General features: G+C 42.2%; 1 protein-coding gene across 5 annotated transcripts in view; it reads right to left on the reverse strand.

The window, feature by feature from the left end:
* Arhgef3 (Rho guanine nucleotide exchange factor 3) overlaps nucleotides 1–26,749 on the reverse strand; it is a 312,562-nt gene that overhangs the window by 160,232 nt on the left and 125,581 nt on the right. Inside the window, exon 1 of one of the 5 annotated variants that reach the window (XM_076868335.1) lies at nucleotides 12,653–12,786. The exons of the other annotated variants lie outside the window; for them this stretch is intronic. Within the exon in view, the coding sequence (XP_076724450.1) occupies nucleotides 12,653–12,703 (51 nt within the window). The 5' untranslated portion in view covers nucleotides 12,704–12,786. Of the gene's footprint in view, nucleotides 1–12,652; nucleotides 12,787–26,749 lie in introns of those variants that run through there. 5 annotated transcript variants of the gene reach the window in all.

The following is a 26,749-nucleotide window of genomic DNA, read 5'->3' on the forward strand; positions in this document are numbered from 1 at the left end:
ATAATTATCACACAAAGTAATGGTGTAACTGTGCCATGCATTTTTACTGCTCATGACAAGTACAAAAAAAAAAGCAACTCTCTGGCCCAGCTCTCCCCTGGAATGCCTGAAAAGGGACTCCTCCTTTTTCCCGTCCTTTATGGAGAGGTCTGTAACCCTCTGTCTGCCCAGTCATGGATTAAAATTGAAATTCCTATCTAAAAGACCTAACTTTAGCCACAGGAAATGGGAGTACTTGGAAGACCCAAAGAGGTTAGCCATGCTTTGTTTGAGGATGGGCACATTATCTTTATTTAACCTTCTTCCTTCCCCCTTTCAGGAGGGAAAGAGTGGTGGCTAGATTTGGGGAGCAGGCAGGAAGTAGGCTTCCTGGATCTGTTTCCTGGTTGGCTTTATAGATTCCCCCACCTTCTTGCCACACTCTGGGCTTGCAAATTTATGTATGTGTGACTAGGACCAAGTGATGCTCATTTTTAAAAAAAAAAAAAAATTTATTGGGGGGCTGGTACTAGGAATTGAACTCAGGGGCACTTGATTACTGAGCCATGTCCCCAGCCTTACTTTGTATTTTATTTAGAGACAGGGTCTCAATGAATTGCTTAGTGCCTCACTGTTTCCCATCCATGCCTGTCTCTTCCTATGCCCTTCTTGGTTTTTCTTTTTTTTTTTTTTTGGTTGGGGAGGTGGTTATCGGGGATTAAACTCAGGGACACTCGACCACTGAGCCACATTCCCAGCCCTATTTTGCATTTTATTTAGAGATAGGGTCTCACTGAGTTGCTTAGGATCTTGCCATTGCTGAGGCTGGCTTTGAACTTGAGATCCTCTTGCCTCAGCCCTTGAGCTTCTGGGATTACAGGTGTGCACCACTATGCCCAGTGTGATGCCCACTTTTAGATGTGCTGTAACAGATATTGATAATAGGAATCATCTAAGTGAGAAATTTATTTATTTATTTTGGTACCAGGTTTTGAACCTAGGGACACTCAACCACTGAGCCACATCCCCAGTTCTTTTTTATATTGTATTTAGAGACAGGGTCTCACTAAGTTGCTTAGGGCCTTGTTAAGTTTCTGAAGTGGCTTTGAACTCGAGATCCTACTGCCTCAGCCTCCTGAGCCACTGGGATTACAGGTGTATGCCACTGTGCTCAGCCCAAATGAGAAATTTAAAGACCCTGCTATCTAGTATAAACATCTAGACACCCTGACCAGAGATATGGAATGCTTCCATAAAAAAAAGACAGTTAAACCTAGATTGTTTTCTAAACTTCTGTTCAGATATTTTTTTCTTCAGCTTTATTACAATGCACACAATTTGCAGAAATCTGTTTCATGAATATTTTATCAGACATTGCCAGATCATAATTGATGCTCTCTTTTTCTTGCCTGATCCTTACTTGTAAAACAGAACAATCAGTGAACAATTATTACCTGGGTTGTCATCTGTTGTTTTTTTTTAAGGCCCTCACACTACCTACATGACTCAGGCATTTCACATTCCCTATCTGGATCTCAGTCTCATTATCTGTAAACTGAGGGCGTTGGATCAGGTGACCTCTAAAGTTTCCTTCTAACATTTTAGGACAACATGTGGCCAAAAAGATTGCTGGGTAGGGGAAAAAAAGTGGGCAAGAATGGCAGAGGATGGGAAGCACTTTTAGAAATAGTTTCTGAGATTCTTGATTTGCTTCAAAATCACAGACTGCAATAATCTTATCTGTATGTGATGTTTTTTAACATAAAGGTGTGTGTTCAGGTCCTAGCCCAGTCCAGAGCATGGCAAAAAGAAGGTGACCCTCCGATGTATATTGAATGAGGAATGAATGAGGGGATGAACAAGTAAAGGGCCTTCTGTGGGCACCCTTGAGGGCTGAAGGATAATACAGAAGGATCAACGACCAAGAAAATCAGCCCCCCAAAAGCAAAGGATTAGGAGAAGAAAGAAAGAGACAGGAGGTAAAAAGGAGAGTGGGTAAGGGAGAGGAAAAGACACACATACCTCTGCACATATAGTTGACTCTCAGTATTCATAACAGCCATGTTCTATAATTACAGGGATAAGTGTCTGCAATATTTGTCAGCCAATCAATATATAACCTGGGTTACATGTGTTTCTGCTCAGGATACCTCATTGAGTATGAACTGTTGATTCATTACCATTGAACTCATGGCATCATACGGGACCTGTTCCTGAAGGAAGTTTATCCAGCGCGGTGTGCTTTTCTCTGGAAAGCACACCGCAGCCTAATTGTGCTTAAGGACACCACAAGACACCCCAGCGGTGCACTGGGGGACCATTTGTAACAGTGAAATCACCAACAAAAACTACTTAAATATGAAAGCACAGCACTATATAGACTACAGAAAGGACACTTGTTTGCAGCAGGAGAGCCAGAACACGAAGACAGCGTGTCACAGGGTTCCACATCAGCTGGACACATGCACACAGAGGGACTCAGATTCTTACTGCTTTGCACATGTTGGTGAATGATCACAAAAATGCTATGAGTACTGATCTGGGGTTTCATATAAATTTTAGAGAGTAGGCACATTCACAAATGTGAAATCTATAAACATGAGGATCTACAGTTAGAGTGTGTATAGAAAGGCGGGGGGAGGGAAGGAAGGAAGGAAGGAGGGAGGCAGGGAGGGAAGGAAGGAAGGAAGGAAGGAAGGAAGGAAGGAAGGAAGGAAGGAAGGAGAGAGAAAAAGGGAAAAAAGAAAAGCAATGCATGAAGACAGCAAATGAGTGTTTTATTCAAAAGGGCTCTGGTACCATGGTGGAGGTGCATCTTGTCACAGAGCAAGAAGAAGAGCATCCCCCACAGAGCTGCACCTCTCTTTCCCACACTCTTTTTTGTCTGACACACAAAGATGCTTCAGGTTAGATTGGCTATATAATTTGCAAGACCAAGAGCAAACTGAAAACACGAGGACCTCAGTTCAAAAATTACTGTTTTACAAGATAATTACAGCAGTGCACTAAGCCAAGCACACAGCACTGCTGAATGTAGGACCCAGTGTGGCTGCATTCAGGTTGCAGGCTGGGGAAGAGGCCCTAGCTACAGGCCTGCAGGGAGGGCCCACCTAGGCAGGCGTGTGAGCGGCCCAGAGAAGCTGGCTTACATCAGCCCAGTCAGCAATAGAACAAGGCCTTCATTAAGGACCCCAAGCAGCCCCAAATCACAGCACACACTACCAAGAACAATTGACTAGAGAGAGACAGAGAAAGACAAATAGAAACACACAGAGGGACAGGGAGAAAGGAAAAGACAGGAAGAGAGAAACATAAATTTCCTCAAGGCAAAGACTTTTCCTGAATTGCCTACAATTTAGTTTCTATTTTATGCTCCAAGGTGGCAAACAAAGGTGGGCATCAGTAGGGAAAGGGTTCAAGTGAGATGCCATGCTACAGCGTCAGTTTTGTAAGAGTGACATCAGGTGATGATAGGAAGTGGTAAGGATCTAGGGGCTCTGAGTCAAGGCTGAGGGGAAAACCCCCAGATGAGGGAGTAAGAATCAGCTTCCAGTCAAGCTGCAGATATGTGCGCGTTCTGCTCGCCATTCCACCTTTAGGGAGGTACTCTGAGCTACATTTTGTCCTCTGTGAGCACCTGAAGACAGATCCAAGATGTTTACAACGGTCAAGAACTGGAAATTAAAGAAATGTCCATTAGAAGGAAAACAATGTACAGGACATGCACCAACATTCCTGTCAGTCAAAACCAATCCATCAACCTAGCTGCCTCTTTCCCACACATCTGCCCAGGCCCCGTGTTCGCAGTTGGATACACATCAGCTCCAGCCCAGCTCCCCCATTCAATTCACTGGGCTAGCTGTCTTTTCTTGTGATCCAACAAGAATTCAAGCACATGGCACAATTCTTACTTCTAGACCAGCAGTTCTTGATAATTCTTGCCTATCAAGACCATTTCAGATTTTTAAAAATCTTAAGGGGAGCCAATGAGCTTTTGTTTATATGGGTTATGTAGATGGATATCAACAACATTTGAAAACAATTTAAAATACTATTTTAAAAACAAATTATATTTAAAAATATATTTAAATCATATTGTAAAAAATAAATACATTACTTATTAATTTAATTACTTTAAGTAAAAATTAACTGTATTTTCCAAAATATGTATGCATAGGATTGCCAGTCTCATACTGCAACAAATGTCCTTTTATGTAAACTAGTCTACCTGTACAAGGGACTGTGGAATTAACATTCAGGAATGGAACTGCTGGGTTCATTGATAAGTATTACCAGATTTTCCTCCATAAAGCTTTGTCTCGTTTCTGCTCCCAGAGACCATGCATGAAAGGGTCTATTGCCCTCACCAATGTTCTAACTTTAAAATCTCTGCCAATGTGGTAGGTGAGAAATTATATGTGTCAAGTTTAAATCAATATTTCTCTAAGAAGATCCAATCTCTATAATTGGGTTGTCCAAGATGGTATCACTAGATACACGTGTCTGTTCAAATTTACATTTTAAATTAATTAAAAATATGTAAAATTAAAAACTCAGCTCCTCAGTTGTGCTAGCCACATTTCAAGTGCTCACTGGCCACCTGTGTAGGCTTATGGTCTCTGAGACAGAGTAGGTATAAAACATTCCATCAAAGTTAGGTACCTGTGGCCTATACCTGTAATCCCAGCAACTCAGGAGGCCTCAGCAGGATGACAAGTTCAAGGCCAGCCTCAGCAACTTTGAGACAATGTTTCAAAATCAAAATGAAAAGGGCTAAGGCTGTAGCTCAGTGGTAAAATGCCCCTGGGTTCAATCTACAGCACCAAACAAGCAAATAAAAATAAAATAAAATAAAACATTACATCATCGTGGAAAGCTCTCATGGGAGGGGCCGCTCCAGACCTGCCCTGTGGGGTAACTACATGTGGTTTAGGGTCATTTGAAATGCAGCTAGTCCTCACTGATTTATGTTCTCAGTACACGATGCACACTGGATCTGGAAGACTTAGTATGGAAAAAGAAAGAATGTAAAATATCTACTTAATAATTTCCATACCAATTACATGATGGAATGCTCATATTCAGGTACAGTGACCTAAATATATTAAAATTATTTTTTTCCTGTTTTTCTCACTTCTTTTAATGTGCCTACTAGGGGATTTAAAATAGGCATGTAGGTTGCATTCTGGGTCCACTAAACAATGCTGTTCTAGAGGACACAGTGCTCTGCTGAGACCTAGATTTTAGCATTTTTCTTTTTAACAAGTAAATAACTGCAGTTAATATTGCTATAAAGGAAAATAGACTCATCCAAAAAAAAAAAAGAGAGAGAGAGAGAGAGAGAGAGAGAGAGAGAGAGAGAGAAAGAAAGAAAGAAATCTCTTTCCTCCTCGCCCTTCCCTGTTCCATGAAGACAGGCTGGGCAACAAAGGAGAAAGGGCTATAGCGATCCTGCTGACAAAAGACTAGCCCTGAAATGAACTAGTACACTCCCCACCTGGGCGGCCACAGGCAGGAAGCAGTGGCATCGCTGAGCTGACCGAGCAGGGATTGATTTCCTGGTGGCTGTTAAAACAATGCACCAGAGAACAAAGTGACTTCGAACTAAGAATAGACTAATGTCTCCAAATAAGATTTCCAGGACCCTGCAGGAATAAATTGCTTCCCTGCTCTGTCCCTACTCCACCTTCTACCCTTTGACCTGGCCTGGGCACAAATGTCCCCATCTCAGCAGGATCTATGCATAGCTCTAAGTGAGCATTGAGAGGCACCTTGGAAAGGAGAGATCCAGAGAAAGATCCCTAAGGAGCTCACCCCATGATGGTTCTATAAGTTGAGATGAAATAGATGTTCCTGTCATCCATATCTTTGGTTTCAGATATGAGGGAGAAGAAAACTTCTCACACAACCCAGAAAACTCATCGGAATAGGCTCTGTATTCTGAAAAGGCACTGAGTATCTAATTGTATGTGAGCATAAGTTATCTGCTTTGGGGGAAAACATTAATTTTATTGTTATTATTAGCTGTGAGCCTTTGGGTAACTGAACTAATCTCTCTGGGTCATAAGGGTGAAAGTTTCATAAGGGTGAAAGTTCTGTGACCCTAAGCACATGTAAACAAGATAGCACCCATACCTTCATCTTTGTGGTCTCGCCCTTTTAGAAACACTCATTGGGCAGTTCACATGAGTCAGACTCTGAACCTGGCAGCACCCAAACACACAAAAAAAAATCCCTTCCACTGGATTGATTTCTTAAGGGAGAGTGAGAAAGAGAGGGGAAAGGAAATGGAATGAATAATTAGAGCAGAGCAGAGCCATTCACCTGATGCTGTGGCCCTGCATGGAAATATTCACAACTGTTTGCAATTTTCTGAAAAGAATACTCAAAGATGCACGTACCCTCAAGGAGGCAGAGAGCTGGTGGTTTAGAGAAACTGGGATAGACCAAGTACCTTGCTAATGTTTCAGTATGCATAGAAGCCTGAAGAGTTAGCAACGAACAGAGTCCGTAATATGCACATGAGAGGGCTGGGGTTGTGGCTCAGAGAAAGTGTGCTCGCCTAGCAGGTGTGAGGCACTGGGTTTGATCCTCAGCACCACATAAAAATAAAAATAAAGGTATTATATCCCCTACAACTAAAAAAATAAATAAATACTTTAAAAAAATATGCACATGAGAACAAATACCCAACGAACATGACCCTGAGCACCACTGGTGCAAAGCCCACCTCTCACCCACGGCAGTGATGAGCTGTGCAGGTGATTATTCCCTGCCTCTGGGCCTCCACCCACTTGCCCCTTCCATACATAGGAGATGACAAGCATTTAATTGGCCAGGATAAGATCACATCTGTCTGGCCTTGTACCACAATATCTGCCCAACAGGGTCTTAAGAGGATCAAATGAGACAACCCATGTAAGATACTCATCAATAGCCAAGCACTAAGAAGTCATAGAGGATAGTCATTTATCATGTGTTATTGAGGACCTAATATGTGTCAGGCCTTGGGTTAAACTTTCTCATCACTTCATCATTTATTGCTCCTATATTTATCCCCCAAACATGGCATAATGTTACACATAGTAGATACTCAATTAGTGCAGGTTAAGAGATGCTCTCTGTGGTAGAGCAATTTAGTCCTTAGAAAACATGGATGCCCTCCCCTTCCCTCCATGGCTTGATCCTGTGACTTCCTCTGGCCAAGAGAATATAAGCAGAAGAAACAAGGTTCCAATTCTGAGAATACCTTAAAAGACATTGTGTGTTGCTGCTTGCTCCTCTGGAGCTTCTAATCTCCACTAGAGAACAATACACATGTGAACCCATGGGGGGGCCAAACACCCTAGCCAATCTGTGCTCCTGTGAGCAGAAGAATAAATGCTTGCTTGTTACTATTTGCCACTGAATTTGGGGGTGGCTGTTACTCAGCAAAAGCTGACTGAAACAGTCCCCTTTACCCATATCTAGAGATTCCTTTCTCAGTCCTCACTAAAGTGACATTTCAGAAATCAGGTCATTTTGTGCTTTTCATTTCTTCTCCAGGCTGTTAATGGCCCATGCAAAAAAGATTAAAAAGGCGGGGGGGGGGTGTGGATTTGGAGGGGGGCATCTAGACATTTGTCACAGAATCAGGTACAAAGCTTATTTTCAGGCAGGGCTTGATAAATGAAAGGACAGGTTCACTGTTCATTACAGTGGGGTAAGCATGGTCAAAATGACAAGAAGGCTACAACCTGGACCTCAGACGTTCAGAGTCATTGATTCTACAGACCCCAAAGTGTAGGAAGGACTCATCTCAGACCATATGTGGTAGACCTATATATATATATATATATATATATATATATATATATATATATATATATATTATAATGCATTTGAGGAAACCCATCCAACCTGAAATTCCAGGACTATGACTACCTAGGATGAACCTAATGTCTAAAAACAAACAAACAAAAATAAAAATAAACTATACAATTTCAGGAAAAATGGTTAGTGAAAAGTAATGGTACATGTGGTATGTGGATACGGAAAACATGATCCATTTCAAGTCTTTTTTTCCTACAAATCACAATCACAACCATAATAAGTATTTTGGAGCACCAACAAGCTGCACCATTTGAAGGACTTCACAGATGCTATTTCACAAACAGAGCCCACGAGACTGGAACTATTACCATCCCATTCTGCAGGTGAGATAGCTAAGAACCAGAGAGGTAAGGAATCTACATCAAGTCACAGAGAAAGGGACAGTAAGGATTTGAAATCAGGTTGGCAATCTCAGCATCGAGTTCAGCGATGTCTCTACTGCGCCTAGATGGAGAACCTAGCACCAGGAAAACCAGCATTGCCCATAACTGACTGCAGAATCCAGAACTTGGACCCCAAGCTCCCAACCCCTGGTCCCATGCTCTTGGTCCTGCTCCATAAGGAGCACTGTGGAGAGAACCTCTGGAGTTTATGGCAGGACCAGGTGGGGTCTTGCGGAAGCAAGGGAGAGAGGAGGTAAGCGTCACAGGAAGACCTGGCAGGCACGAGGAGGGGAAAGGAAACACACAGCCAAGCCCAGGCAGGTATGCCAGTGATGCAGAGAAGCTGGATATGGATGAAGTTATGCAGAACAAGAAGGTTGCCAGAGCCTGGTGGCACCCAGGGGCTGCTTTTGGAGCTCTTTCTGAGAGAACTGCCCACCCAGTCAGCACTGGGAATGGTATAGTCACACTGTCTATATTTAGTTCCTAAAGCCACCCATTGTTTCTGTCCAGGTCAACTGTCGGGCCGACACCCTGACCTTGTCCCCTGAGTCATACTCGAATGACTGTTCTATCAAGAGGGACCTTTTCAGGATCTGCTTTGAATCAGCTTCCCCTTCCATGGCCTCCACTTCATTCCCGCGCAAGCTTTAAAAACATGGCTGGGAAAGGGGCCTGAAAATGAAGTGGTAACCTGCTGTGAAATATGCTGCTTCTTTCCCTCCACAAAATCAAACCAGGTCCACATTTATCTCAGGACATAAGTACCTGGCGCCTTACCATTGGCAAGCCCTTACACACTAAGGAGTTATAGTCGCCGACAGGTCCTGGAGTCAATACAAGTTAGGACATGGATCGCATTTGCTGAGTGCCAACCCTGCTAAGCACTATCATGAGTGACTCAGTTAATCCTCAGGACAGCACAGCAAGGTGGGCACTGTTTAATCATCCCCATTGTAAAGAGGAGAAAATAGATTCAGAGAGGTTCAATGACACTCCTTGGATTGCAGGCCAGAAAAAGGCGGGTCTGGGACTCGCCTGTTGGGTTGTAAAGGCCATCTCTTCCCCACCACAACATCCCTCCCAGTTCTCCATAGGTACAGATCTACTTGGCCAGATCTAACATGGGTTTATTATATCTTTAAAAGATGCCCCACACCTTGCTTCCCTCTTCTCCCTCCCATACTCAGGCTCAATTCCCTAGAACCTTCCTCTGGAGATTCTCACAGCTAAGGAATCAAAACTGACTTGATAATATTTTCAAGAACAGCAGCTTGTTACATCTGGAGTACCAGTCAACATCCTTGGGAAATGAGTGCTTTAAAACACTCATTAATCATTTGACTTTGAAACAAGGCAGCCGAGAAAAGTAGTTTTTACTTTTATGCAAGGGAGGTGCATGCCACAGACTCATATCAGAGCTAAAATGACTTTAGAGGTCTCACCATTAGACAGGTTGGGAAACTGAGTCCAGAGGAGGAGATGACATGTCATAGGTACCTCTTACTTAAGCACTAATAAGACCACATAAGTATTCACCAAAATGGGATGACTTGACAAAGGACTAGAAAGTAGAGTGTCCCTGTAGATGCTAAACATGGTAGTCCTTGAAAAAGCCCCAGCATCCAAATCATCATGTAGCACCCCATAGCTAAGGGTGTCATTTCTGGACCCATTCTGCCCAGGTTTAAAATCTGACTCACTAACCAGCCAGGTCTCCCTGGGCAAATTCTCTTCTCTGAACTTTAGTTTCACTATCTTCAAAATAGGAATGATAATAATAGCCAATCTCTCTAGTATTGTCAGAATTTCATAAGCTAATGTGAGTAAAGAACTTAGTAGTGTGAATAGCATCTAATAAATGCCAGTTATTGTTGAATTATATTGTTATTAACCAATGCATTAACCTTCATTAACATGTAGCAAATAATTTAAACTGTTGTTAATTTTCATATCTCAAAAGCTCAAAAATCATCCTTCATCAAGTGAGCAAACAGTTGGGTGAGTGAGTTGGGAACAGTGAAAACCAGGTCACACGAGAGGATGAATGTATGTCTGTATAACATCAGTTGAATAAAAAGGAAGCCCCCAAATAGGAAAATACACTTGTATGTCATATATCTGATAAGGGTTAAATATCCAGAATATATAGAGAACTCCTAAAACTCCACAACAAAAGACAAACAGCCTGATTCAAAATTGGGCAAAGGACTTACACAGACATTTTGCTAAAGAAAACATATATGTGGCCAATAATGTTTATGAAAAGATGCTCAACATCACTAATCATTAGAGAAATGCAAATTAAAACTATAACATGACTCTTCATACCCATTGGAGGGCTAAAAAAAAAAAACTCAGAAAATAACAAGTGTTAGTTGACAAGGATGCAAAAAACAAAACAAAAACAAAAAACTGGGACCCTGGTCGGTGCACACAGGTGGGGATGTCAAATAGTAAAGTTGTGGAAAAGAGTAGGGTCCTCAAAAATTAAAAAATTATGATCCTGAAATTCCACTTTGGGGTATAGCACCCTAAAATTCAAAGCAAGGTCTCAAAAGAGATATTTTTATACCCATCTTCACAGCAAGATTATTGACAATTGCCCAAAGACGAAAGCCACCCATGGGGTCCAGTGAGCATGAAATGGCTGAGGAAAATGTGCTATATATAGAAACTGGAATATTATTCAGCCCCCCAAAATAAGGAAATACTGATGTATGCTATATCATGGATGAACCTTGAGGACACTCTGAAAAGTGAAATAAAGACAGTAACAAAAGACAAATACTGTTTGACTCAATTTGTATGAGATACTTAGAGTAGTCAAAATTATAGAGACAGAAAATAGAATGGTGGTTGTCATGAGCTGGGGAAAGGGAGAAACTGAAAGTTACTGTTTAATGGATACAGTTTCCAGTTTTATAGAAAGAAAAAAGTTATGGATGAAGGGTAGTAATAGTTGCAGACTATTATGAATGTATTTATGACATTGAACTGGATTCATAAAAATGGTCAAGATGACAAATTTAATGATATATGACTTTGAACACAATAAAAATAACTAAAAAAAAAAGTATATCCATAATGGTCATATACAAGAGTTAGAACCTGGATTACAAAAATCAGTCTCAGAAACATCATTCTAATGAGAGGAATAGAAAAAGCAAGAGGCATGGCCTTTAGAAAGTAGATTTTTGAGCTAGTGTCATGGCACACACCTGTAATCCCAGCAATTTAGGAGGCTGAAACAGGAGGATAACAGAGTTGAAGCCAGCCTTAACAACTTATCGAGACCTCAAATTAAAAAAAAAAAAAAATTTAAAAAGGGTGGCGGTATAGCACTTCTGGGTTAATCTCTAATACCACAAACTTGCAAAAGTAGTTTGGCTTACTCAAAACTTCAACAAACCCACCTCCAAATAAACAAATTCAGTAAATAAAAGGGACAAAGAATATAAGCTTCAAGACTCAACTATTCAACCCATAAAAACAAAACATCCGTAGCATTAACCCAAACCAAGCACCAGCACTCTGAGTGAGAGTTCTGAGTGTCCACTGATTTACCACATCTTCCCAACCATAAACACATTCTAAACACAGAATCACTCTAGGGAAACCTACAAAAATTGGCCCAAGCAGAATAAACTTTCAAAACTGAGTCCAGCCATCTCCCAACCCAAAGAAGAAAAGATAATCCTGGAAATCCACTTTGTGAATAAACAACAAGAACATCAAAGACAGAAGGCAGTTTTTCTCTCTTTTCCTTCCCATTAATTAAAATGGTTTATTCACTGGACTCAAAGGTACATGCCTGTAATCCCAGCAGCTCAGAGGCTGAGGCAAGAAGATCACAAGTTCAAGACCAGCCTCAGCAACTTAGTGAGCCCTTGTCTCTCAAATTTAAAAAAAAATAAATAAAATAAAAAGGTCTGAGGATATAGATCAGTGTAAAGTGCCCTGGGTTCAATCCCCGGAACCAAAATAAATAAATAAATAAATAAATAAATAAATAAATAAATAAATAAATAAATAACAGATCATTTGTAAAAAAAAAAAAAAAAAATTAAATGCTATCATCATGTAGCAAGGAGTGAACAGCTCTCTCCCCTTGCTGTCCTCCAATCACAGATGTTAGAGGAGGCATTAACAGGATGCACGCCACTCTGCTCACCATCGCAACCATGTACAACACTCTGAGGTCTTAAACACCATCACGCAGCTCCTGGTTCATAATGAAGGGAGGCAGGACTCTGGCTCCATCACCCAGGTGATTTTAATAGCAGCTCATTGCTCAGTTCCTTGGGAGGTGAGAAGACCTCTAAGCCCACCCACACCTCCAATCCTAGCTCCTTGTAGAGAGTTGGCTTGGAGTCAGGAGCCATCCATCCCTGGCTCAGCAGCAGCAGGGAGCTTACCTGCGCCCGGACAAAGAAGCAGCACCACACCATAGGGCGCTCTGACCTCATCCACCCGGACTCCCCGGGCCCCTAACTGCGGCAGACCCTTGCAGACTGGATTCTCTGAGTGAGGCTGAGCATGGTTTCCCTGAAGGAACTCCTCCCCGCTTCTGGGCTGTATGACAGGAAGTGACAGGGGCCATCAGTTACAAGTGTCAGAAGCTGAGAACCACACCAGCCCAGGGCTCCCCACCTCTGGCAGTTTCCTCAGCGGTTGCAGCTGCTCTTTCAGAGCACTCTGCCTTTTGGCATACAAAAGTACACCAGAAATTCAGTTTCTGGCTGACAGTGCCCTGCCTATTAGAAGCAAACAGTGCTCACTAGGTTCCCACCTAAAGCCGTGCTGGGTGTCCCTGCAGCTCTAAGGTTGTGCCGCCTCATGTCTGGACCTTTACAGACCCAAATGTTAGGATGAAATGACAAGAAAGCATTATAAGGAAAGGGGTGCAGGAAGGAGAGTTTTGGGTATTCAAAGAGGAAATCAATGGTCCCCTTGAACTTCACCCAGAATCAGCAGTCTTGCCCAGGACACAGAGCACATACTGAGTGCCCAATTTAAAAGCAGCTACACACCCATCCGTTTCTTTCTTGTTACTTACACAAATCTGGCATCTTCCCTTCAAAGCTCTTTCAAAATAGCTGCTTCTGGAAACCTCCCTTTCGGCTTTTGTCAAGGATAACAAGAGGCTTTCCTGCTCTCCTCAGAGTTATGATAGGAGTAACTCCAGGAAGACACTTCTCATTTTGTGGACTAAGACTTTCACCAAAATGAACAGCTTGCATCAGTCCTGCTTTTTACAACCCAAACTCCACTTGGGCAAGGTAGATGGTCTCACTGAGACCTATGAGGCTTCAGGGGGTAAAACTCTGTGGATATAACTGTCCCCACAGTACCAGTACCTCCACCTCCCTGTACAGTGGCAATGGGTCTCAAGCCCAAGGAGACCTAAACCCCCAGTGAGTTTTCATTTATTCTTTTTTTTTTTTTTTAAAGTCCTCCAATGGAGTAAAATTTAATTTGCAAAATTCTTCCTAACTGGAAGGTTCAGCTGCAAAGATTTAGCTCAGGGTTGCATGAGGCCTTCTCACAAATGCCACAGATCTAGAAGAGGCTTCATTTTTTCTCTCTCTGGGTCAGGGGATACAGCAAAGTGAAGAGATTCATGTAGATAACAAAAGAAGACTCAATTCAAGGATTGACTTTGGAGCTTATAAAGAAGCTGGTCCATTCCATTCCTGTTGCCAGGGATTTGCAAAAACAACTGAGAGAGCCAAGAAATAAATAAGTCTGGTGAATTCATTTTTAATGGGTACAAAGTCTGAGAAGTCTTCTCAAAGCAGGAGATGCAGGAGCAGGTCTGGGGCCAGCATGCTCAAGGCAGAACAGTCAAAGGCCACCTGGGGGAGGTGCAGAACTCACAGGCACTTCAAAAGAAATGCAAATAGTTAGATCTGGAGGCTGCACTGGCAGAGTAGGGTCCTACTTCGAGGAGTGTGAGGGGTCACACCTGTTTGAAGAAAGAAGGAAGTGAAATCACTATTAAAAGAAAGGCAAGCATCTGGGTCACCCTAGGGCTGGCACCAAGAAGTCCTCAAATTCCTATAGTAGTGCCTACCAAAAGATGGATTTCAGATCATCCTTGGGATTCCCTACTTCCCACAGCCTGCCACCCCACAAAGCAAGTCAGGTTGAGTAGTGGCTGGAGGGGACAAGGGCTTCTTGTTCCAGCCTCCCACACAGCTTCCCAGATTTGTCCAAGCCAGTCAATAATCTGAGATTAGCTACCTTTGGGGACAACTCAGCTAATGAAGAATAACAGTGTTCTGGGGATCCCTGGAAGGTTCTCTAAGCCCAGCCCCTTCCCACCTGGAAGATCTGCAAACAAGCCAATTCAAAGGGCCAGCCTCACCTCTGTGAGCATCCAAGGGAAATGAGATGACCAGAGCACACTACAGTTTGAATCTTTTCAGTGGAGGGAGAGTATATTCACCTTAACTAATCCTAGAATGAGTCAATCTAACTTCCGGCTGTTGACTATGAATGGGAAAGAAGAACTGAAACCGTGGGTTGTAGCACTTCATGGAAGAGGTGAGACTTAAGTGGGCTCCAGGGCAGGTAGCAGTAGAGAAGAAAGGAGGGAGGGAGACAGGAAGGGAGAAAGCACCAGAACACATCCTGCCAAGGGAGAGGGGAAAAGCCTGCAAACGGGAAGAAAGACCAGGGCACAGCCATTTCCTCTGCTGCAGCTCTCACTCTGACCAGAACTAAAAACTCCAGTTATGAAATTGGTCCATCAACATGGCATCTCAAGAAGAAAATTTCAGTAATAAGAAGCTCCTGACCTGCAGAGTTCAAATCTATTTTGGCTTTCAGAATGGCAGCTCAAAAGGAACAGAAATTTTCTCTATGGCATCTAAGACACTAACAAGTATTCAAATGTGTTTTTTCTACTGGTTTTTAAACTTTAAAAGTAACAGTGTCGGGCTAGGATTATAGCTCAGTGGTATAAGTGCTTGTCTAGCAAGTGTGAGGCACTGGATTCAATCCTCAGCACCACATAAGAATAAATAAAATAAAGGTATTGTGTCCATCTACAATTAAAAAACACTTTTTAAAAAAAGTAACAGTGTCATCTAATACAGTCAAGCCATAGGGAAGAATATACAGTAAAATGTGAGTCTTCCTAAAGGCACTTTGTCAGAGATACTGGGGTTAATACAGGTAGGAGGGCATAAACCCAAATGCCTGCAGGATGGGGAAGGGGTGGGGGATGGGAATGATAAAGGCCCAAGGACACTGGGGCACCACCGAGAATGTTTGCCTAAGCGCAGTTTCAGTTCGTTTTGGCCCAAAGGGGCAATTGGACCAGGGTGTCCAGACATTCCAGCTTTCACAAGAGAAATCCCAGCTTATAATAAAATCTTCCAATTTTCACAACTGTTCTTCATTGTAAAAAATCCTATAAAGGTCACACATCACGGTGCTAGCTAGATTTGTCCCAAGGGCTACCAGTTTGCAACCTATGGTGGCAATTCTTCCAGGAACTTCCTTCTGTCTAAACACACTGATTTCTAATTTGTTAGTTGGTTGGTTTTGTTTTGTTTCCTAAAAACGGGATGACAACATTGTTTAACCACTTGTACTCACATAAGAGCTGGGGCATCTTTCATGTCATACAGAGTTTCAACCTCTCGCTGCAGGATACACCATGGCATGGAAGAATGAGCCTTCACTCATTTAGCCCCTGCTCCCTAGATGCCCTGCAAACATGGCAAATGCATGAAATGATTCTCAGCTGTTCATTTCTTTCACCTTTGCTAATGTTGAGAATTTCACTCATGATGAAACTGCACCTGAGCCAGGTGCAGTGGTCCATACCTGTAATCCCAGTAATGTGGGATCTGAGTACAAAGCCAGCCTCAGCAACTTAGCAAGGCCCTAAGCAACTTAGGGAGACTCTGTCTCAAAATAAAATATAAAAAAGGGGGACTGGGGATATAGCTCAGTTGGTAGAGTGCGTGCCTTACATACACAAGGCCCTGAGTTCAACTCCCAGCACCACACACACACACACACACAAAAAAAAAAACTCTGTGTGTGTGTGTGTGTGTGTGTGTGTGTGTGTGTGTGTAGGCTGGGGATGTGGCTCAGTGGTTAAGTGTCCCTAGGTTCAATCCCCAGTACCAAAAGAAAAGAAAGACAGAAACTGCACCTGTGAGCAGTTAATAAAGCGTCATGCAGCCACAGTGACTTTATGTGACTGAAGATTTCTGATATTTTAACATGAGCCCTTATCATATATTTTTTTGTTTGATCTTCACAACTGTCCCAAGGTAAACTTTATTATCTCTACTTTGCAGATTTTTAAAAACCGAGACTCAAAAAGGTAACATGAGCCTACCTAATGCACAGGACTAGTAATGGGGAGGTCAGTCAGGAGAAGAACTCTGAGGGTTGACTTCAGAGCTCCTGCTTCCTACAAGCCTCCAGCCCCAACCCCCAATAGCCAGCCAGAAACCTGTTTTAGAATATTCCAGAATCTGAAAAATTGGACCAGAACCACTAGAGAAGACAAGGGTTGCTACCAATGAGACAATTCACTTGCCTATTGAAAAGAAAAGCTTCCTTTTAAAGCCCTAAACCACATTCATCCAAGGTCAATGCTACATACATTTAAGAGAAATCTTATATGGAAAAAACCCCAAAAAACAGGGGCTGGGATTGTGGCTCAGCGGTAGAGCGCTCGCACAGGCGGGACCCAGGTTCGATCCTCAGCACCATATAAAAAAAAATAATAATAAAGGCATTGTGTTGTGTCCATCTACACCTAAAAAACATAAATATTAAAGAGAGAGAGAGAGAGAGAGAGAGAGAACAGAATGGAAGCAAATTAAAAAAAAGAAAAAGAAAAAAAAACCCAAACAACAACAAAAAAGAAACCGACCATGAAATTGTGGGGGTGTAAGTTCTCAGGGTATGATATTTTCTTTAAGTGTGTGGAGGTGAATCATATTTCTACATGGGAAACTACCTACAAGGCACCTACAATGCAAAGACTAGCCCCTATGTTCTTATACTTGGTTAAATAACTAATCTGGTATCTTTGGACTCCAAAGAGACCAGCGTCAAAATGGAGAATTAGTTAAAATGCCACCAAATACTTGGAGACATCGCTGGAGCCTGAGTGGCTATGTTTCCTGTGCTGATAGCTGAGAGCATTTTCAGTTGAGAAGTTCGGGCAGTTTCCTCACTGCAGATATTGTCAGAAACATTCATCGGGACTATGAAATTTCCATTTGCATAAAACAAAAAGATTAGAATTTGACAGAATTCCTTCTTTGTTAAAAGTTAGCAAGGAAGGGCAGTTCTTACCATCTGAATTCACTCTGATTCTTTAATTTTTCCCCCATTTGTACCCTAGGTGCCACAGATGTCACAAAATCTGAGAGTTGGAAGGTAGCATCAAAATCCTTAACCATATCCCATTTGATGCCTAAAATTTGTAAATAATTCTGCAAACTGAATTGAAAAAGAAGCAAAATAATCTCAGTAGAAATGGGGTGATAGCAGTGATCAAATGAAATTGGTCTATTGCCCATTGATTTAACCAATTTTAACATAAGGAAACTATTATTCACAGATCTTAGGCTTCTGAAACCGTGGTAAAACTAGGAAATCCAAGAATCTATGCTATGATTGAGAGGGGAGGAATAGCAACACTCTGTGGTGTTGTTAGATTGGTAGAGAGATAACACACAGCAAGAAAGAAATAAAAAGAACTTCAAAACATGTAGGTGGTCAAACATTTTTTTTAAAGCCCACAGATCAATTTTTAATTTTTTAAATTTTTATTTATTTATTTATTTACTTACTTACTTACTTGATACAGGGTCTCAAACTCCTGGGTTCAAGCTATCTTCCTGCCTCTGCCTCCTGGTTGCAGTCATATATTTTCATTGAATGTCTTCCTGTCTGCTCCTTCCTGCTAGAAGTATGATTTATCCATGCAAAATCTGTACAGCTACTCTGCCGGCCCCACCATGAACTGTGGACAAAAGGGAGGTCTAGACACTATCCCCAGGGCAGGACCAACCAGATGCAAGGGGATTTAACTCAAGAGATTCTGAACATTTGAACATGCTGATGCTTTTATGGAGCCCTGCTTAATATCCCAGCTCAAGGAGATTACAAAGTGATGAGAAGAATGTGGGAACAGACCTGGGTGCCCAAGGTCAAGAATGAACAAATAGAAAAGTCTTCATCTATGGTTTCAACACAGGAACTAAAGATAAATGATGTTCCAAGACAGGAGTCTCAATGGATGGCTAACCAGGGTAATCTTGAGTGCTTATCTTGCTGATTTTGTTGAGAGCAATCATCTATGTGCTGTATTTTCTCTCTAAACAAACTTGAACTTTTATAACCAAATTCCTTGCATTATTTTAGCAAGTGATACATAAAGAGCTATTTTAAAAAGTGAACATGAGGGGCTGTGGTTATGGCTCAGGGGTAGAGCACTCACCTAGCACGTGAGAGATGCTGGGTTCGATCCTCAGCACCACATAAAAATAAATAAATAAAATAAAGGTACTGTGTCCAACTACAACTAAAAAAATAATAATAATAAATCAATAAACAACAACAAAAAAAGAAAGTGAACATGAAGCAAGGAAAGCCACCTTCTGATAGAGGATGAGGAGCAGGGGGAGGAATTTCTCCATGGAGCAGTTGGGGATCACTTGCAAATAAGATCATTTGATTTATTTCTTAGAAATATGAGACTTCTGGGTACAGCTTTTTCAAGGGATTGTCAGGTCCCTTTCCTTATACTATCAGTTAAAAGTGAAACTCCTGTAGGTTGCTGACCTCTGCCCAATTCTTAAGAAGAAAAAAGTCTTAAAAACTGATTAGCTGATATCTTTCAGCCAAAGAGCTGCCTTACTTGGAAATGAGACTTACTATTTGGCATTATATTGTTAAAACTGGCTGGGAGTGGAAACTCTGAATATGGGGGCGGAGATGGTATTTCTGACACTTAAATGAACACCCAGGAGGATTTTAAGTAGTTTGCTTATATCAAAAAAACTTGAAGGCTGGGGCTGTAGCTCAGTGGCAGAGCACTTGCCTCGCATGTATGAGGCACTGGGTTCAATCCTTAGCACAACATAAAAAAAATAAACAAATAAAGGCATGCTGTCCATCTATGACTATAAAATTTTTTTAATTAAAAAAAAACCAATACACTGAATTCCTTAGTTAAAATAAAGCAAAAATCATTGTTATTGAAAAGTTTCTCACCATCATTTTAACTCTAGATTCCTCTTTAAGGATAGTTTCTGGAAATGACAGTCTAGCTAGAAAGATGAGTGGTAAATAAATATAGGGGCTCAGTAATATTTTTTGGCTCTGCCAGGAATTTACTGATAGGATGACCTGTGAAGTCATTTCACTCTCTTGACCCTTAGTTTCCTCATTTGTAAAACAGAAATGCTTCCTTTGTTCATTACGGGTTGAAAGGAGGACTATAGGATACTAATATTGACATATATTTAAAGTCAGAACAAAAGATGATCAGGACATCAGGGGTACCATATTATTCTACTTTTGGGTAGGTTTTAATTTTTCCATACTAGAAACTTTTTAAAGATAAAACAGAGTAATAACTTCTTATTTTTTTTCCCAAAAAAAAGGAAGTTTCTTGATGTTATAATAGATTAATTTTCCTCTTAGCAAGTTGGAAAGGTGGTAACTAAATCTGAAATGGTTTAATTTTTATCCTGATTTATGAGAGGAATCAATTGGGCATCTAATAATAAAAGACAACAGAGCCAGGCGCAGTTGCACATGCATGAAATCCCAACGGCTCAAGAGGCTGAGACAGGAGGATCATGAGTTCAAAGCCAGCTTCAGCAAAAGCAAGGCACTAAGCAACTCATTGAGACTCTGTCTCCAAAAAAAATACAAAATAGGGGTGGGAATGTGGCTCAATGGTCAGGCGCCCCTGAGTTCAATATCCGGAATCCAAAAAAAAAAAAAAAAAGGCAACAGAAATGAGCTGTGTCCCATTTCCCCTCTTCCTTCCAACAGGAAAAATTAGAGGGTGGTTAAAACTTAACCCATATATATTTTTTAATATTATAATGCTGACTTCCCTGGAATTGCTATGTTCATCTAAAAAGCTAAAGAGTTCTAAGAAAATTCCCTCAAGAAAATACCAAAGAGACTGAACATCCTGTGTCCTCCCATAACTCAACATTCACACGACAATGACAATGACATGACATGACAACGAAAGTGGTTTTTTTGTTTTGTGTGTGTTCAGATGTACTTGAAGAATATGTATTGCCACTTTTCACCACTTAAATCAAAATCAGAAAGGAATCATCACACACCACTGACCTGGCAGGAGGCTCCTTCCAGTCAGGGCTCTGCCCTGGAGTCTGTCTCTTTAAATTAGACTTCCTGGTGAGAGGAGGGATTTCCGCATGTAGCTTCCTGGAGACCACATACCATAAACAATAAACTGTGCAGCAGAATTATGGACAATAAGCCCCACATGGCATAACAAAAAGCAATTATAAGCACTGACAATGGCTAGGGCATTTCCAGCAGGAATACAAATCTGTGATAAACACCAGGGAAATATGTTACTCGGACACCTGCAGGAACTTGAGATTCTTAAAAACAGCTCCTAGCCTCTCAACATAGTAAGAAAGAGCTGCTTCCAGATTCAGTATTGCTTCTTCTTCTTCTTTTTTTTTTTTTTTTTAAAGAATCATTCCTCTAAGAGGAAAGCAGGCAGGCTTTTTCTAAAGTGCCACCACCTAGCAAATGAATTCTGCTGAGGCCAGTGACTCCAGATGTCACTTCTTCAGTGTGTTTCTGCAAAGGCCATGGGGCAAGTATGAATGCCTGGCAGGGACACTCCCTTCCTAGGTTGAGGGAAGCCTCCTACTCAGGAGCTACAGCCCACATTCTACCAAAGGAGATAAAGAGTATCACACACCTGCTTCCCAGCCCCCCCACCCTTGCAGTTATGAGTCAGCTTTGGCCAATCTGATACTCCCACCCTCCACTTGGCTGGGATACAGGGCAGCAAAGATGCTTCAGACCTCGATCTGGGAGGGTGGCAGCTGCTCGCTAAACCAGTGTTTGTTCGTGATGCAAATTGAGCCATCTATCCTGCCTAGGAATAATAGCAATGGGGTGGTGTAATTTAGAGGTTGTTCCTGGTTCCCTGATTCTTCCAAATTTCTCTGAGCTACCCTGGACCCTTGAGTCATTTTCTGCTTAACTCAGTCAAAACTGTGTTTTGTTGTTGGGGATGGTTCATGTACACACAGAAGATAGGACAAGTGAAAGTTGAAGTAGTCCGGAAACCAATGGCACAGAATGATTCTAAGCTCAAGGACTGAACAGCTTCTGCCACACTTGAAAACACAGTTGGTTGGTTTAAAGCCCTGCATCACTTGGCATTGGTCTTCCTCTTGAACCTATCTCATTCTTCTCTCCTCACCTCCCAAGCTGAGGTCACACTTTCTGTCCCTCAGTACCCCTGCCTCTTTGCATTTGCTATCCCTTCTCTCCAGAAAGCTCTCCTCCAGCTCTTCACTCACAGCACTGTCCTTTAATCTGTTTACAAGAGGGCCTCCCTGACCTGGTTGTTTAAGGCTGAGGCCCCACAGCCCATCATATTATTCTCTGCTGATTTTCCTCCTGCCACTTATTTCATTTCATTATTAATAACAACAGCAATCACCACTGTGGGAGAGTGTGCTATGTGCCATATGCTTGGCTCAATTTATTTAATGAGGGGCTGGGGACATAGATCAATTGGTAGAGTGCTTGCCTCGCATGCACAGATTGGGTTCAGTCTCCAGAATCACGAAGAAAAGAAAAAAAAAGGGGGAGCTGGGGATGTGGCTCAAGTGGTAGTGCGCTCGCCTGGCATGTGTGCGGCCCGGGTTTGATTCTCAGCACCACGTACAAACAAAGATGTTGTGTCTGCCGATAACTAAAAAATAAATATTAAAAAATTCTCTCTCTCTCTCTCTCTCTTTCTCTCTCTCTCTCTCTCTCTCTCTCTCTCTCCTCTCTCTCCTCTCTCACTCTCTCTTTAAAAAAAAAAAAAAAAAAAAAAGACCTAACCATAAATTCATTCATGACCCCCCTGGGAGATTAGGTACTTTTATTACCCCAAGTTTACAGACAAAAAAATAGGCTCAGGAGAGTTAAGGAGGTTGTTCCACATGCCAAACAGTGATGGGACAGGAACTTGAACCCAGGCTTGCAGCAAGGGCTTGTTAGCACAGAGCACACACTCTGCTGGACCTGGCAAATCCCACAGTCTTGAAGCACTGGGCACACAGAAGGAGAAGCCAGGAACAATTTCCAGAGGAAATGCTATCTCAAGTTGTTAGGGATGTCTAGGAGCAGTCAGGCTGAGCAGAGGAGCCAGAGCAAAGGAGAAGCAGGGAATAGCACAGGTCCTTTGGGAAATAAGAGACAGTCAAACGGCCTGTGGGAAGGAAAGGGACAGGGCAGGAAAGCTGAGGGATGAGATACTTGGACCAAGGTAGGAATTCCAACTCTATCCTAGAAGAAATGGGGAAGCAGAGCAAATGTGTCAGCTACATGACCAAAGAATGTTCTTGACATTCTTTTTGTCAAGAACAATGGCCATGATTATATAATATTGATGCGATGTTTTGGTGGTTCATTTCCTACACATTTTAAAATATACATCCATAAATGTATCAGCTAAAAAGCAGGGATTATAATAACAACAAAATTCCAATTCTGTGCTTCCTGACTCCCTCTCCTTGCTAAGTGAAATAAGTCTGCCCTTCCAAGGGAAGGAGGAGAAAGTATGGCCCTTCCCTACTGAGATGTGAAAGTACACAGGGGCCTCTCATGATAATTTATGGAGAGAACAAGGAATTCCCTGACTACTTGACTTTATGACTACAGTCACCTCTGCCCAGATTCCCCCAGTGTGATAAAAAGAACTGCATCTCTGGGGTTGTTTCATCATTAAAACAAAAGGCTGATTTTTATTTTCATAAAAGTGTATGTGGTTTGGACACAAAGGGCCTCCTGTATTGAATGAACACCTGGGGGCTATGGGAGAAGACCCCAATGTGACCCCCTGAAGCCAAGAACCACCTAGAAACAGGCCCTAGGAAATGTCATGGTAAGTATGCAGTCATAGAAGTCTGGAAACACCAAGGTCAGTGTATGTGTGGGGGTGGGTATGTGTGTCTAACTATGAACAGTGTGACAAGAGTCACTTCCTAGAGACCCTGTAAGAAAAAAAATTTATAGAAAAATCATGGACAATAACCCCCCCCTCCAAGGCACAACAAAAAGTCATTGACAATGACAATTCTCATAGGAATGAAAATCTGTGCAAATAGCTGTGGCTAGATATTAATATATATAATATCATTACATATGATTATGATATATAACATGCACAAGTTTGTATTTTTAAATATGATAGAATATGTAACATTACACAATATAGTGATAGTGATTGTTATGATCTGCTTTAACCCAATTTAAGAATTTGTGAACAAAAATGAGAGGTATGAGGAGGGGAGCCCCGAGTACAGGTGCTTAGGGAGTGCCCATGCAAATGATTACCAACCACCTCCAGGTACAACATTGGGATTACCTAACATGGACCCTAGAACCAGTTTGTTGGGCCAGAGTCTGGATTTCTCTGATAGGAGCCACAGAATTGGGAAAGTCACTTACTTAATCTATAAAGCCTTGATTTCCTCATCTCTGCAAAGGGGCATAAATGAGAAAACCTAAGGCTCAGAGATATTAAGCAATCACCAAAGGGCACACAGTTAGGCTACATGCAGGAAATCTGACCCCAAGACAAGAGCTAAGCCAGCCCTCAATTCTAAAGGCAAGTATAGTGTGAGGAGGGTATGGTGACCACAGCCCCTCTGTGAGACAAGTTGACCAATGTTTTTGCAGAAATTAGCCCTAAAGAAGGGTGCATGTTTTCCAATTGCAGACCTGTATGAAGGTTTCTATGGCACCGGTGGGTAGTGAGCAGGTACACTGTTAAGTGTTCCACTACATCATGGCTTTCTCATCACCATGGCAATCCTCTGAGCAAAGACTGAAGGACACTGAGGCTCAGAGTGGTTAAGTTCCTGGCCCGTGGTCATAGAGCTTGTTAACAACAGCATCTGGACACATATCCTGCTCCCACTCAGGTTTGGACACAGGCTCTGAAAATAGCCCTTAATGTCCCTCAAGCACCCTTCTCCCCCTCATTACCTCCCACTGTGAACACAGAACTGCTTATTTCGACACTAGGATAATGACCAGGGGGACTTTTTCAGGACTATGGTACAAACTACAATTACTGTAGCAGCCAATATGTATCCTAAAGCTGAAATGTGCCCAGGGTTCCACCTGAGCCCAGTAATCACTTTAGCCTCCTCGGCCCAAATTTCACTTGAAATGGAGTTCGATGAACCACAACTGGTGGGATTTGGAAGATGTACCTCTGCCCCCTGCAAACTTCTATTTGAAAACAAAATAGGTCAAGAAATGGCCAGGGGCCAGTGGGATTTACTCCCAGAGAGGTCAAATTCCTCTGGGGCACTATGAAAACAGCAGCTCGAGGCAGGGCCAGGCTGGTAATTAATCAAAGGCAGCAAGTGCATTACATAACCCGTGGCCTCAGTGAAACAGGGGAGTGGACGCCCTCCCTCCTCCATCACATGCTGCTTCTTGCACAGGAGTCACATGGCAGGGTGTGGTGACCCTGCTGCCCAGGACAGCACAGGACACCCCAAGGAGAGCAAACGGCCTACTACCTACCATGTGCACACTGTGAAAAAAAGTACACCCTCTGCATTAGTGAAAGTGTTCTAGGGAGACAACCCATGGACAAAGAATAACTTGGGTGTCCTGGGAGGAAGAAGGAGAGTATGGTGAGGGGAAAGGAATGCCAGAAATTTGAATCCTGCTTGTGGTCTCTTTAACTATGAGACACAGAAGGATTTATATTAATAATTTAGGCACCAGATACCTGAAATTCATCTCAGCCCTATTTCCTTTTACTAGCCAAAGAGGAAAAACCATGCATGATGTTGATTTCTGTCACCCCAAATCCTGACCAAAGAATTTCAGAGGGAAGCACTACTGAGCCAGCCTGAGACAGCAAGCTCAATCCAGACTGCCCCCAAATTGAACTGTTCCTCAAACTTCAAAGTGCCCACTGATCACCTGGGATCTTGACAAAATGCCAACTGGCATTCTGATTTGGGTGCGGGTGGCATCTGAGACTCTGGGGCTCTAAGGAGCCCCCAGGTGCTGTTGCTTCTAAAGCCCCAGCCACACTGTGAGAACCTCATTAGGAGATAAGCAGCAGCTTAAGTAGACAAAACAAAAAAACCTTTACATTTCCGATGTTTCCACAGTCACAGGGACAGGCAGTGACTTCCATTTAAGAACAACAACAAGTCAACTTGAACACTATGTATCCTTCAAGTTCTTCTTTCCAGGCTTTTGGTCAGAACCACAGCGCTTGCAATTTATCTCATTAATAGTTAACAGCATGATTATTCCCAGGAAAACTATTTAGATGCTATTAACTGAAGAAAATCTGGCAGATCTTCCCTTGGCTAAAGTTTCTGGAACAGCTCTGGATCCTGAGGTAGAAAAAACATGAAACTGCTGGGCGTGGTGGCACACGCCTGTAATCCCAGAAGTTTGGGAGGCTGAGACAGAAGGACCAAGAATTTAAAACCAGCTCAGCAACTCAGTGAGACCCTGTGTCTAAATAAAAAATATAAAAAGGGCTGGGGATGTGGCTGGGTGGTTGAGTGCCCCTGAGTTCAATCCCCAGCATCCCCAGCACCACCACCTCCACCACCACCACCACCACCACCACCACCACCACCACCACCACCCTGTAAAAAAAGAACCTGAAACCTCAAAATAGAAAGTGGCCTGTGGTGGCCAGTACACTGCAGGTGCACAACCATATTCCTGAGCTGGAGTCACCCGGTAATCCAGCCAGCCAGCTGTGGCTGGGCCATCTTGGAGACTTGAGTGTAGCTTTATCAGTCACAAGTGCACTTTTTCCATCTTAATAAAGTCACTCAACTAATCCAAAACATTTTTTTAAAATAGCTGGGGTTGATTCTCATGTCCTGTTAACATAAATAGTACACAAAAAATTGCTGATCATGTCTCCTCACCATGCTGGGGGCATCACAAATGAGTCCCGAGAACCCCCCAGCAACAACAGCTGCAGAAGTTTCTTTACATAAACACAAATGATGAAAGATGAAAATGTTTTTTAACTCCTCCTGCTGCCAAATCAGAAGCTTATGAAATTGGGTTCTTCTGGGGTAAAAAACAGTGTAAAGAGTAAGCAACTGAAGGCCATTCTGGGGGGAAATAACAGAAAGCTAACTTTTTCTTCTGGTAGCACAAATATAGGCAAAAATTTTTGATAAGATTTTTTTTAAAAATGAGAACTGCTAAACCAATTAATCAAGACACTTGGATTTTTTTTT

The sequence above is a fragment of the Callospermophilus lateralis genome, chromosome 1, assembly GCF_048772815.1.
Source record: "Callospermophilus lateralis isolate mCalLat2 chromosome 1, mCalLat2.hap1, whole genome shotgun sequence".
In the NCBI taxonomy this organism is placed as follows: Eukaryota; Metazoa; Chordata; class Mammalia; order Rodentia; family Sciuridae; genus Callospermophilus; species Callospermophilus lateralis.